Raw genomic sequence first — 13326 nt, 5'->3', positions numbered from 1 at the left:
GCTGTATCCCTTTATTATATTAGTCTCATACCACTTACATTTTTTAGAGATCACATGTGCTTTTACTTTCCCATGAGTAAAACCATAAAATGTTATCATTGAAAATTGCTCTTCTAAAGCACGATAAGTTTTCAAATCTTTTATTTTTATAAAATTCACATTTTATTTTAAAACATTACAGGGTAGAAGAATTAACAATCACAATTCCTTGGCACCATGATAGCATTATTGTGATAGTACTGGCTAGATGAGGGAATGATATGTGAAGTTTGCAAATCTTCCTTGAAAAAAAGTGTAGGTTCACAAAGTACAAATGAAAAGCTTTTTAACATAAATTTCAAAATTGGTATAAATGTGTTATGTTTTTTAAAGAGCTAATACTAAACTTTTGCCTACAAAAATTTCAATGCAGTGGTGATACATGAGTTTTGAATAGCAAAGAACTGAAGGGGAGATTAACCAGCCTTGGAATTTAAGCAAAAATCCCATTTTTTAATTCTAAGCACATTAATAAAAAACACTTAGTATCATAAAAATGTTCATCCATCAATACAAAAGTTTCAATAATATAATTTATCTCTTCAACATTTCTATCAGAGCAAGACCACCTAAAAATCTGTCGGTTCTGCCAGAAGACCTCAAATTGGATTATGGAGAAAATCTTAAGTAAAATACTAGTTTCAAACTTTGGCAATTTAAAAAAATAATTTTCACACTTAATGAAAGTATGTACTCCGAGGAAAAAATCCTGCAAAATAAGTAACCCCCATCCTAGGGGGTAGGGGGTAGCCATGATTAAATTCACTAAATACAATGCTCCTAGGAGTAATGTAAGATTATTCTAATAGCACATTGTTTGAAAGGTTCACAGGGGTAAAGTGCATGGCTAAAACTTGACTTAAATAAAAAAGGGTAGGACTCCTAGTAGTGATGCCATTCAAGTGATTGTATACAAGGGTAACTTACTTTTTACAGATTAAATTCTTGTATATGCAATAAGCAATACAATGAGATTAGTGTTTATTCAATCTCATGCTTGAAATGGTTCAAGTATGTATTTCATGGCAGGGCTGAGACCACATCTTCATCCGCTAACCAACCCTGGTTTAGAGGTGCTCAGTATGTGGTAAATTTTTTACCCTTTATGCAGTAGCAGACCACTGCACTATTAATGCTTCTTAAAAACTACTGGAAAGACCTGCAAGTAGCAACTTAAGTTAAAAGGATGATTTAAACTTCCTTTCAAAATAAGGAAAAGGTTGTGGAAAAACGAACTCTTTAACCCACTGTATCTGAAAGATAGCAATTACAACACTGGTTTTAGGAGTAAGACCCAAAGGAAACAGCATAAAATATTGGCCTTTTCTAATGCAACGTGAGCAAAGGGCCAAATAAATATAGTTGACACCTTACCAAGCTAATTGAAAATCTGATGAATTGGGATATTAACACATAAAAAATTCTACACATTTCCCATCTTTAAGAACCATGAAGCTTTAAAGTGCATTAAGAAAATTACAGGCACCATCAAATATCAACTCCGCGATCTGGAGAAGAAAATCTGAAGCCCTGTTTTTAAGAAGGCCTTTATAAAATAAGGCAACTGTGTTAGCTACTATCTGGCCTTATCAATGTTATTAAGAGTTACATGATTATTACATGAACTAGGAATTAGGTTGAAGTTATTTTAAAGCATGCCCTGATGAAAATTCTTTAATAATGGAAAGGAAATACCCAATTATGCAACTTTTTAATTCCCAATAATTGAAGATGTGAAAGATAAAACTGGTACCAATACTGTCTGAAAGCTGCTTAAGAAGGGCTGTCTGAGTATGTTGTGCACGTATTCATACATAACATTCATAATCAGTACTTCCATACAGTGAGGATTTTGCTTTAGAATCTTACGGCAAATTAGATGAGCATCTCTGAATGAGCAATGCATGACAGGAATCACAAACCCGTACTGGCTTTGGCGAAGAAGGCAAAGGCAGTTCGTTGTCAGAGCAAGCATTACAGAAAATTTCCCCACAGTTTCTACAGTGGTGCTATTAATTGAGGGAGGGGGGAGGAAATCAGAAAGAGAAAAAAGTGAATAAAGTTAAAAGCCATATTTGCACTGAAACTTTTGGATTTGCTACTTCGCTTACCTTTCTCTTAGAGAGTGAGAATTCCTTTTCACAGAGCTTACAATGCGTTGCTTCTTTGTCTTTCAACCAAACCAGTCCCTAGTAGGAGGAAAATGCTCAAATTGATAACACTAAATTACATGTGGAAACATTTTTAACTAAGAACACTTTACAGGAATGTATACAGGTGCAGAATCAAAAACTAGTCCTGCCTGGCCGGTGTGGCTCCCTGATTGAGCACTGACGTATGAACTAGGAGGTCACGGGTTTCATTGCGGTCAGGGAATGGCCTGTGATGTGGGCTCGATCCCCAGTAGGGGATCAATGATTCTCAATGATGTTTCTATCCCTTCCTCTCTGAAATCAATAAAAAATATATGTATAACTTTTTTTAGATGAAATAGTTGTAAATTAAATGTGAGCTTAGAAGGGACAGGATGTGGGAGATATATATATAACAAGATTGGCCACATTTCGGTAAATAATGAAACTGAATACTGGTTTGTTTTTACTCTACAATTACATATGTTTATATTTTCATGAAAATTTTTTTTAAATAAAAACCTATTACTGATGGGAGTTTTCTTTAAGGAAAGAACCTTAAAGATTATTTATTTAGTCTAACAAGGGCAAATTTTCACTGAAATGCATTTGAGTTTGGCATTAGGTTACTTTATACAGTAATTCCCTAAAACTTGAGAATTTGGAAATTGGATATTTGAGTTCATTAAGACTTCACCTTAAATTCAGTTTCATATGGCCATTAGTTTCCCTCAAGTTCTATAACACAAATTTAATAGCTACTGTGTCTATTCTTTAGTAGAAAGTGTATGTAAGTAGTCTTAAACAGGTGGGAATTTCTTACCTAAAATTTTTAATTTGACCCATTCTTAACCAATCAAGATCTTGGCTAAGAACGTTTTTTCTTATAAAAGCAACTTTGTTAGATGGTGTTAGTTTTATGCTAAAAAGACCCAGGTGGAGAGTCCTTGATGCTTTTGACCTCTAGGCACAGGGACCTTTATCACCTAACTAGAGAAAAATCCTCCAAGTAAAAAAGCCCACAGATACATTCCCCAAAATCCAAATTTTCTTAAAAGATTCCTGACAAAATTGTAAAGGAAAAAGGACTAAGCTTTTACAGATAAAAATCACAAGGTTAATTTCAGATATTACTGTTTTGCAGTCTTAATGACTAGCACGTATTATCTCCTAGCAGAAGACAAATGGTGTTGGGTTAATGCATTTGAGGCAGTCTAAGGCTCCTTGGAACAGGATTGTAAGAAGTGAAGGCTTTAAAAACCAGATAGCTCCAACACCGCCTGCAAAGAATCAAATTATTTGAATTGTGGATTTTTTTCTTAAGCACGGCATAGGACCTTAAAAGATAATCCAATCCTACTTGAGCACCATGTGAAAGGGAAGTGATTTGCCAAATGCCCCAAAGCCACCTGTTAGAAGCAGCTCTCCTTCCTGCTCAGCTTTCCTGTAAGGGTTGGAGAACCTGATGTGAAGCAGATTCTCAAGTAGCACCATTAGACTCAGAGAGAACCTTTCTGATATCAGAGCTGGGCTTTTCAGACTTACTGTAATTTGACTGAATTTACCCTGCCTGTCTCCCAAGGACAGGCTGAGATCAGCACCTACAGCTCTCATTTTATCAAGAGAAGAAAATGCGGTCCAGAGAGCTGGAGTTGCTTTCTCAAGGAAACATGCTGTTTACAAGCAGAGCCAAAACTATAAGACAGGGGTCCTCAAACTTTTTAAACGGGGCCAGTTCACTGTCCCTCAGACGGTTGGAGGGCTGGACTATAGTTTAAACCAGCCGTGGGCAAACTACGGCCCGTTTGAAATGAATAAAACTGAAAAAAAAAAAAAAAAAACCAAACCCTTTTATATAATGATGTTTACTTTGAATTTATATTAGTTCACACAAACACTCCGTCCATGCTTTTGTTCCGGCCCTCCGGTCCAGTTTAAGAACCCATTGTGGCCCTCGAGTTCAAAAGTTTGCCCACCCCTGGTTTAAACTGAACAAATTCCTATGCACACTGCACATATCTTATTTTGAAGTAAAAAAACAAAACGGGAACAAATACAATGTTTGTATTTGCATGTGGCCTGCGGGCCGTAGTTTGAGGACCCCTGCTATAAGAGAACAAACTATTACTCTGCAAATAAATAGCTATTTTTCTCTGCCCAATTTCCAGAATGTAAGTCACATAACTTATACACCACCACCACCACCAGACACGACATTAGAGGATCCTTTTTCTGGAGAAACTCAACTGCCCCAGAGGGAAGTCCTGTTCTACCATTATTTGCAGAGGATACCCAGCAGTTTGCTAGTTAACAGATTTCTCTAAGCTGAAGCCTACCAATCTATAACAACCAACCCTCATCCATCCAACCATTACACGGGCACCCCAATTTTTTAAAAATTGAAATAGGGGGATTAGCCAACATTTGAGGAATGATGGGCACGAGATACTTCAGCCAAAGAAACAAATTCAGAATGAAATACAGAATGGCAGTACCAAAAAACTTTACAGAAACTATACTGAATATCCTGAGAGAGAAAACGATGCTATTTTTAAAAGGGAAAGTGAGCAAATAAGAGCCTGCTGAATATTAAGAATATGGCAGCAGAAATAAGTCTCTGAAGGCTGCATAAGCCTTGAGATTTCTTTAACGTCCAGTTTACAGGCAACAACAACATAGAAAAACAAGACTGGGGGAAAAGATTACTCATAAAATTCAGAATGTAGTAAACTGTAGGACAGCTGTCCCAGACCCAACAACTGCTCAAAAAAACACACATCACACACAAATCTATTTTCATACATTTGAAAATCCGGACATCTAGGTAATATTTTGTTAAAAATAGACATGGATGATAAAACTAAAGAAAAACAACAATGATAACACAAAATATAAAATTGTTACTATAGGGAGAAGAATGCAATCAAGGAACACACATACGTGTTCTATTAAATTTATAAGCTAAAAGCAGAGAGTATGTCAGTGTTTTAAAGCTGTACTATATGCCTCTTATAAATATACCTTTTAACAACAAAAAATATTTCACAGTCTTTAAATAATAACAGGAGGGCAAACATTCCTACCCATCTCCTTAAAAAGAGAGCAAAATAAAGGCATATGCAGATGTGCAAATTCTTAGTCTTTATCTTGGGGTTCACTTTCCAAGAAGTTACTAAACAGGGATAAATGCCTGAAGAAACAACTAGAAGAATTGGAAGTAGTTCCCTTTACGAGGACAGACCTAGGGTCCATAAGGGACAAGAGGATGAAGAAGAGAGCCATCTGTCACTAAGTACTCAAGACTGTATTTTCTGTGTCGTAGAAGGGATTCTTACATCCATCAAACGCATTCAGAACCATATACTGATAAATTATACCAATCACTTTCACATATCTTGACCTACCCAACATTCAAAGCAACCCTATGTAAAATCATAAGCCCATTTAAGAAGAGAAAAACACTTCATGAGAATAGACTTGCTGAAGGTCAAAAACTAGTAATATAATGGCATAGGAACTCAAGGATTCTCCAATTCAAAGGCAATTTCAATCTGCCATGCCACACTTTGTAGGAAAATGGACAAATTCTTCCCAAGGTCATTTCCAATACGAAAATAATTAAAATGTGGTTCTAAAAGTATAGGGAAGAGCTGGATCCCCATCACCCAGGCTCCCTATTCAATGTTTCTGCTCTATAAATCCTAGGATTCAATAATATACCTTGTATTTGTACTAGTGGCCCATCGTGCGATATCGCGTGAAGTAGGCTGCCCACCGCTTCCGCAGGAGGCGGCAGGAACTGCAGTGTGCTGCCAGGAGTCGCAGGGCTTCCGCGGGAGGCGAAAGCGAGCTGCCAGCACCCACGGGAGCCGGGAGGGACCCGCATTCATTCCATGGGAGGCGGGAGGGAGCTGTGCCGCTTCCACCGGAGAAGGGCCCACCATCTCCTCTCCAGGCCTGCACTCAGCCGCGGAGGCTGCGGGCCAGCCCCCCTGTCCCTGTCCACTCCAGCGTGGTGACGAAGCAAGCATTTCCAGGCCGCTCGTGCTGCCCGCTCTCAGCGGTCGCGCTGCCCCCCTGGGACTGGGGGACTCTGGCACGGCTGAGAGGACTGGGCACCACCATCTTTGTGACAGTGATGGTTAATTTGCATATTACCCTTTTATTAGATAGGATGTCTTTACCTTCTACTGAAGGCTTTTTTACATATATATAACCTTCCTACTTGACAAAAACACTTTCTACTCACCTGCAATGCTTTGTTGGCTTCTTTTATATCTTCTATTTTAAGTTTGGATCTAAAAAGATTACAAATAAGTCTAAATTTCAGTACACATAATTAAATATAGGACATCTAGTAATTCATTAGAAAGGTACTGCTTTTACATAGAATATAAAATTGTATATCATACATGATTCTAATAATCTTTGGCTAGTGGGATTATATTTTTATTTTCTGTCTGAAAGCAAAAATGTATTCTTTAAATTTAAAAACTGCTTTTTAAAATACTTACATTTTCATGTGATTATGACAATATTAGTATTAATAATAGCTCTCATTTATTGGTTTATGGTATGCCAGACACTATGCTATAACCTTTGCATGCATAATCTCATTTAATCATTTTTTGAGGGGGAAAAAACCACAAAACTATCTTAAAGATGAAGAAAGTGAGCTCTGATAAGGTTTAGTCACTTGTAACAAGTCACCGAAGAAGTAACTGGGGAAGCCAGGATTCAAACCCTGGTCTATGTAACCACAAAGCCCACATGCTACCAATATACACATTATTTGTCTAACAGATGCAAAAGAGAGGAGAAATTATGGAAGATATAATAGTAATACTTTGCCGAAACCGGTTTGGCTCAGTGGATAGAGCATCGGCCTGCGGACTGAAAGGTCCCAGGTTCGATTCCGGTCGAGGGCGTGTACCTGGGTTGCGGGCACATCCCCAGTGGGGAGATGTGCAGGAGGCAGCTGGTCGATGTTTCTCTCTCATCGATGTTTCTAACTCTCTATCTCTCTCCCTTCCTCTCTGTAAAAAATCAATAAAATATATATTTTAAAAAAAATAGTAATACTTTAATTGAATGTATTGGGTGACACTGGTTAATAAGATCATATAGGTTTCAAGTGTACGTTTCTATGACACATGATTGTATACTGCATTTGTATGCCCACCACCCAAGTCAAATCATCTTCCATCACCATTTAATATTTTTTTTTTAACTTTTTACTTTTTTTATTGATTTTTGTTTTTGTTAATCCTCACCTGAGGATATTTTTTCATTGATTTTTAGGGAGAATGTAAGAGAGAGGGAAAGACAGAGAGAGAAATATCAATGTGAGAGAAACACATCCATTGGTTGCCTCCTGCATGAGCCCTTGACCAGGGCCCGGGCTGGGGAAAAGCTTGCAACCAAGGTACGTGCCCTTGACTGGAATCAAGCCTGGGACCCTTCAGTCAGCAGGCCGATGCTCTATCCACTGAGCCCAAACCAGTTAGGGCCTGTCACCATTTTTTGGCTTCTTTTACCCTTTACTACTACTCCTTCCTTCTCTCTGGTAACCACCATACTGTTACCTATGAGTTTCAGTTTTATGTAATACTTTTTCTTTTGAAAATACACATTAGTGAACATGCATATTACAAATAGCAATATTTAATTACCTGTGAGCCCACTATCCAGCGATGATAATCTCTACATGTTCATGAATGTGTGTATTTTAAATGGAATCATTATTGACACAAATTTCCATAACCAGCACTTACCAATATATCCTAAAAGGCTCAAAGCTACTGACTTCCTATTTAGTATCTGCCACATTATCATAGTAAATGGTTACAAGTATACCATAAAAAAAATATAAAATAATTTACGTAATTATCTACTGAACTTTGAATTTGTTTCAAATTTTTTGCCACAAAAATTACTCATGGAAATTGGAATGACCAAAACATTTGTATCATTTTTCTTAGAACTTAGAGATGAGATTACTGACTCAAAATCAAATACTTGATGAAGCAGAATATTAGGAATTTGCTTCACCCTACAAATGCTCTTTATTCTAAGACATAAAAATATGGTAGGCTTTTATCTGGCTCATACTCTAACATTGGGAATAACCAACGTAAAATTATACAGTATAAAAATATTAACTGCCGAAACCGGTTTGGCTCAGTGGATAGAGCGTCGGCCTGTGGACTGAAAGGTCCCAGGTTCGATTCCGGTCAAGGGCATGTACCTGGGTTGCGGGCACATCCCCAGTAGGAGATGTGCAGGAGGCAGCTGATCGATGTTTCTCTCTCATCGATGTTTCTAACTATCTCCCTTCCTCTCTGTAAAAAATCAATAAAATATATATATATTTTTTAAAAATATTAACTGAATAATCCAATTTTCTTGTCTGAATTCAGTGCCCAAGGAACACTGATGCTAGTGGGAATAATGGCCAGAACAGTAACTGCTGTTTTGAAAGTACCTTAATGGCATTCACTATAGAAATACTTCATGAAAACTTACTGGTATTAATATATTGCCAGTTAAAATATTTTCATTCACAAATATGGACTCTAAAAACCTTGCCTCTAATACAAATTGCCAAATATCCTAAAGAAAAGGGCTATCAGCCCGGCTTGGCTCAAAGATTGAGCATGTACCTATGAACCAGGAGGTCACGATTCGATTCCCGGTAAGGGCACATGCCCGGGTTGCAGGCTCAGTCCCTGTGTGGGGCACTCAGGAGACATCCGATCAGTGATTATCATCGTTGATGTTTCTCTTCTCTCCCTCTCCCTTCCTCTCTAAATTCAATAAAAAGATGTTTTAAAGTATTGAGCCAACCTCAGGCCCTCATCATCAACAAACTTTTAAAGAGATATTCTTCATCCTTTGTATTAGGGAGGAATTTATTTTTACTTAATCCAATCTGATAACAATCATAGGAATAGAGGAAGAAGAGTATTTCAGCAGATAAACTGATACAGTCTGGAAAAACTCACAGGGCTATTGGTCCTTCCCTCCAGCCCTGATTAAAGTCTCATCACTGCAGAAGAGGACTAAAGTTGACAAAGTAGAATATGTTTTGACTCACAATTAGCCCTACCCATATCTTAGGGACTATGGATCTCAGAAGCAGAAAAGGAAAACTAATAAAGCTGCCCCATAAAAATTCAAACATTAGCAAGGAAAAAACTACATATATCCTAAAGTAAAAAAAACAAATGACAAAAAGTGGGGGGAAAAAGATGAATGCTGTGTATAACAATTTACAAAGGTCCCATAAGAAAAAGATAAGCAATCCAACCAAAATATGTACAAAGTATATAAACTACAATATAAATGGAACACAAACAGAAGTTCAACCCTACTCATGGTTAAAGAAGTACAAATCAGTATTTTCAGTTATCAAACTGGCAAAAATAAACATTCTCTCCTACTTCTTTCTGGAGGAAGGGTTTAACATTGAAGTGATGGGTAATTTGGCACTATCAAAAAATTTGAAAGCACATCCTTTTTGACCCAGCAATCATCTCTATAAACTTAATTTTTAGATATACTCATTAATAAAGTATATCATGATATATCAACATATACATACAAAGATGTTCACAGAAACACTGGGTGGTGGTCATTTTTTAAATGTATTTTTACTTATTTCAGAGAGGAAGTGAGAGAGAGAAACATCAATGATGAGAGAGAATCCTTGATCAGCTGCTTCCTACATGTTCCCCACAGGGGATCAAGCCTGCAACACAGGCATGTGCCCTGACCAGGAATTGAACTGTGACCTCCTAGTTCATAGTTCAACGCTCAACCACTGAGCCATGCTGGCCGGGCAGTTTTTTAAAAAATTAGAAACAGTTTTTTAAAAATTAGAAACAGTTTCAATGATAGGACACTCATGACCCTGGCCGGGTGGCTCAGTTGGTTAGAGCACTGTCCCAATACACCAAGATTGTGGGTTGGATCCCCAGGCAGGGCACAAACAAGAATCAACCAATGAATGCATAAATAAGTGGAACAAATCAATATTTTTCTCGCCCTAGCTGGGTTGGGTCAGTGGATAGAGCATAAGCCTGGGGACTGAAGGGTCCCAGTTTCGATTGCTATCAAGGGCACATGCCTGGGCTGTGGGCTCGATACCTAGTAGGGGGGATGCTGGAGGAGCCAATCAATGATTCTTCCTCATCATTGATGTTTCTATCTCTCTCTCCCTCTTCCTCTCTAAAATCAATAATATATATATTTTTTTTAAATCAATGTTTTTCTCTCTCCCTTTTCCTCTCTAAGCCAATAAATATAAATAAAAATGATAGCACATTCATCCTAAGGCATATCTTTATGTACTGAGATGGAAAAACTTCTAACGTATTCTTAAAAAAAAAGCACAAACTTCAGAAAAAACATGCATATAGCTGAGTTACACAGGGATTAAGAATGCAGTTTACAATGAAAAATTTTAGCAGTCAAAATAACCCTTGAAAATTCCTTAGTCAATAAATTTCAGTATAGAGTGCTGAGTGTATCTGGCCTTGAGCAGTGATTTTCATGAAAACTGAAATTTGAGAAACCATGAATTAGACTGAAGGAAAAACCAAGTCTGAATTCAGCTATCTGAATAGTCAAAAGACCATGCTTTCACTACAACTATAAAATTTCTCGTGTTGAATGATGGGTGAAAAGAAAGACACATTCCTTGTTTAATTATTCTAATCTGTTTTAGTATTAAACCTTTATGATCTTACTAAATGTAAACATTTTTTGTTGTGGGGATTCTTCACTGTTGAGTCCCTAGCATTTATAATAGTGCCTGGCACATAGCACAAGGTCAACAAGTATTTATCAAATGAATGAATGGAAAAAAGGTAATAAGCACTTAGCACTGGATCTGGCTCAAAGTGCTAAGTAAATGGATGCCAGAATCACAATGCAGTTCTTTGAATTTGTAGAAATAAAAACTGTTAGAAAGCTAATGTTTCCTTTTGTGGTTTTAGTGAACTATTCTTTCCCCTGCCCTTGGAAACTTGTTTCAAGACTTCTTATGGAATCCCATCTTTAGCAAAATGCAGACCACAGGAAACGAGGAGGAATATGTGAGACAGAACATTTCTCTTTCTTGTCTTTGTAGGAACCCAACCTTTCATTGCAATAGAACCAACCACACTGTTTGAAGCCAAGCCCCTCTCCAGGTGGGATAAAATACCCTTCGCTTCCCACAATGTTGGCTCCTTCTCAAAACACTCTGCAAAAGCTGTCTCCAGATATTTTTAAAACTTGGCTTCTGTTGTTCTGAGAAACGTAACTCCTGAATACTCTTATTTAAAGAAATTAAACAAAAGTCTTAGCTTTCATCTCCTAGAAAATGTTCAGAGCCAAGATCTAATATGAAAACTTAATAAAATCTCTCTACCCTATACAGTAGGTCCTCAGGTTACATCAGAGATCCGTTCCTATGGCCCGATTTAACGCGATTTTCAACGTAAGTCAGAACCCACCTACATAAGCACCTACATCACTCACATGGAGCACATACACAGCAGTAATGAAGTGAAACAGTAAAAAAATTTATAAGATAACAATTCCTGACCTTTACTATGGTAAACAAACGAAAAAAACATAAAGCACATATGTACATACGTTGAAATGACAGAACATTTTTTTTTTATAAATAAATGGGAGATAGCAACGTAATATAACCACGAAACGATGTACGTCGAGGCCAACATAACACAAGGACTGTCTGTAATTTTATTTGTTAATCTTCAAAGTTTTTGTTTGGTTTTGTTTTTAATAGTTCTTACCTTTCTTTTCTATATTTAAACTTTTCTGCCTATTTGGTTTGGCACACTTAATAAAAATCAATGACTACTTAGTTGAAGGAAAAAAGAGAAATTACTCGCTAAGTTTGTTGCCAAGTTCTTGAAGAGCTTGCTCCTTTTCATGATATATTTTTTTCAGCTGCTGATTTTCATCCTGGAGGTTAAGGAACTCCTTCAAAACAGTAAAAAAACAGCAAACACAATTTAAAAGAAAGAAACAAGAAAACTCCACATTATATACATACCATTAATTAGGAACACAAATCCTTTAGCTTTTTATAAAAAACAGAATTGACCGACAGATCTCAGAGTGGAGGGGGGACAGGAAAAGATTAACCAAAGAACTTATATGTATACTAGAGGCCTGGTGCACGAATCTCGGGGGCTGTCCGCCTGCTGACTTAGGCCCAATCCCCAGCTGGCAGTCAGACATCCCTCTCACAGTTCGGGGCTGTTGCAGTCTGGGACCCCTCGCTCCTTACTGCCTGCCTTCAGTGGAGGCAAGAGAGGCTCCCACCACCACTGCTGCACTTGCCACCCATGAGCCAGGGTTTCTGTGGGAATGCAATGACCACCAGGGGGCAGCTCCTGCGTTGAGCATCTGCTCCCTGGTGATCAGTGCATGTCACAGTGACCAGTTGTTTCACCGTTCAGTTGATTTGCATATTATGCTTTTATTATAGTGGATATGCCTAGCCCATGGACACAGACAGTAGTGGGGTGAGGTGGGGCGGGGCAGGTGGAGGAGGGCAAAAGGGAGAAGTGGGAGGCATCTGTTAAACTGTCAATAAAAATAAATTTAAAAATAAAAAATAAAATTATATGTTCAAAGCTATTTCATAGTTGCTCTATCAACTATCAACTATTTTCTATTCATTTAATCTCCAATTTTTTAAAATATAATTTCATTGATTTCAGAGAGGAAGGGAGAGGGATAGAAGTATCAATGATGAGAAAGAATCATCAATCGGTTGCCTCCTGCATGCCCCCTACTGGGGATTGAGCCCACAACCGATGCTCTATCCACAGAGCCAAACAGGCTAGGGCTCCTTACCAATATTTTTTTAAGATGACTATTATATTGTTTCCTTGGTATAAATGTAAATTATGATTTGATTCTGTTTATAAATAACTTTCATCAAAATGTAATTTTTAAAAGTTTTACCACCATTTACTTTTTTAAGACTAATGATTTGTTGGGTCTCATTTCTAAGATGAGATAAAGCATCTTTTTCCTTTTGAAGATCTTCCTGCAAAGTCTGCCTCCATTCCTTCTCAATCTTCAAATCAGTTTCCAGTTGCGCCCTTGAATGACAAACAAACAGAAGCTC

General features: G+C 37.5%; 1 protein-coding gene across 6 annotated transcripts in view; it reads right to left on the bottom strand.

The window, feature by feature from the left end:
* Positions 1-124: 124 nt before the first annotated feature.
* The window catches only part of RUFY2 (RUN and FYVE domain containing 2), a 45895-nt gene continuing 32693 nt past the window's right edge, over positions 125-13326 (bottom strand). For all 6 annotated transcript variants that reach the window (XM_059662546.1, XM_059662545.1, XM_059662544.1 and 3 more), the window contains 5 exons: positions 13171-13300; positions 12073-12167; positions 6421-6469; positions 2151-2228; positions 125-2048 (listed from right to left, as the gene is read on the bottom strand). In XM_059662546.1, the coding sequence (XP_059518529.1) occupies positions 1905-2048; positions 2151-2228; positions 6421-6469; positions 12073-12167; positions 13171-13300 (496 nt within the window). In that variant the 3' untranslated portion in view covers positions 125-1904. The remainder of the gene's footprint in view (positions 2049-2150; positions 2229-6420; positions 6470-12072; positions 12168-13170; positions 13301-13326) is intronic.

Source organism: Myotis daubentonii, chromosome 13 (assembly GCF_963259705.1).
Source record: "Myotis daubentonii chromosome 13, mMyoDau2.1, whole genome shotgun sequence".
In the NCBI taxonomy this organism is placed as follows: domain Eukaryota; kingdom Metazoa; phylum Chordata; class Mammalia; order Chiroptera; family Vespertilionidae; genus Myotis; species Myotis daubentonii.
The sequence above is the reverse complement of the archived record's forward strand: the minus strand, read 5'-3'. Positions and strand labels throughout refer to the sequence as shown.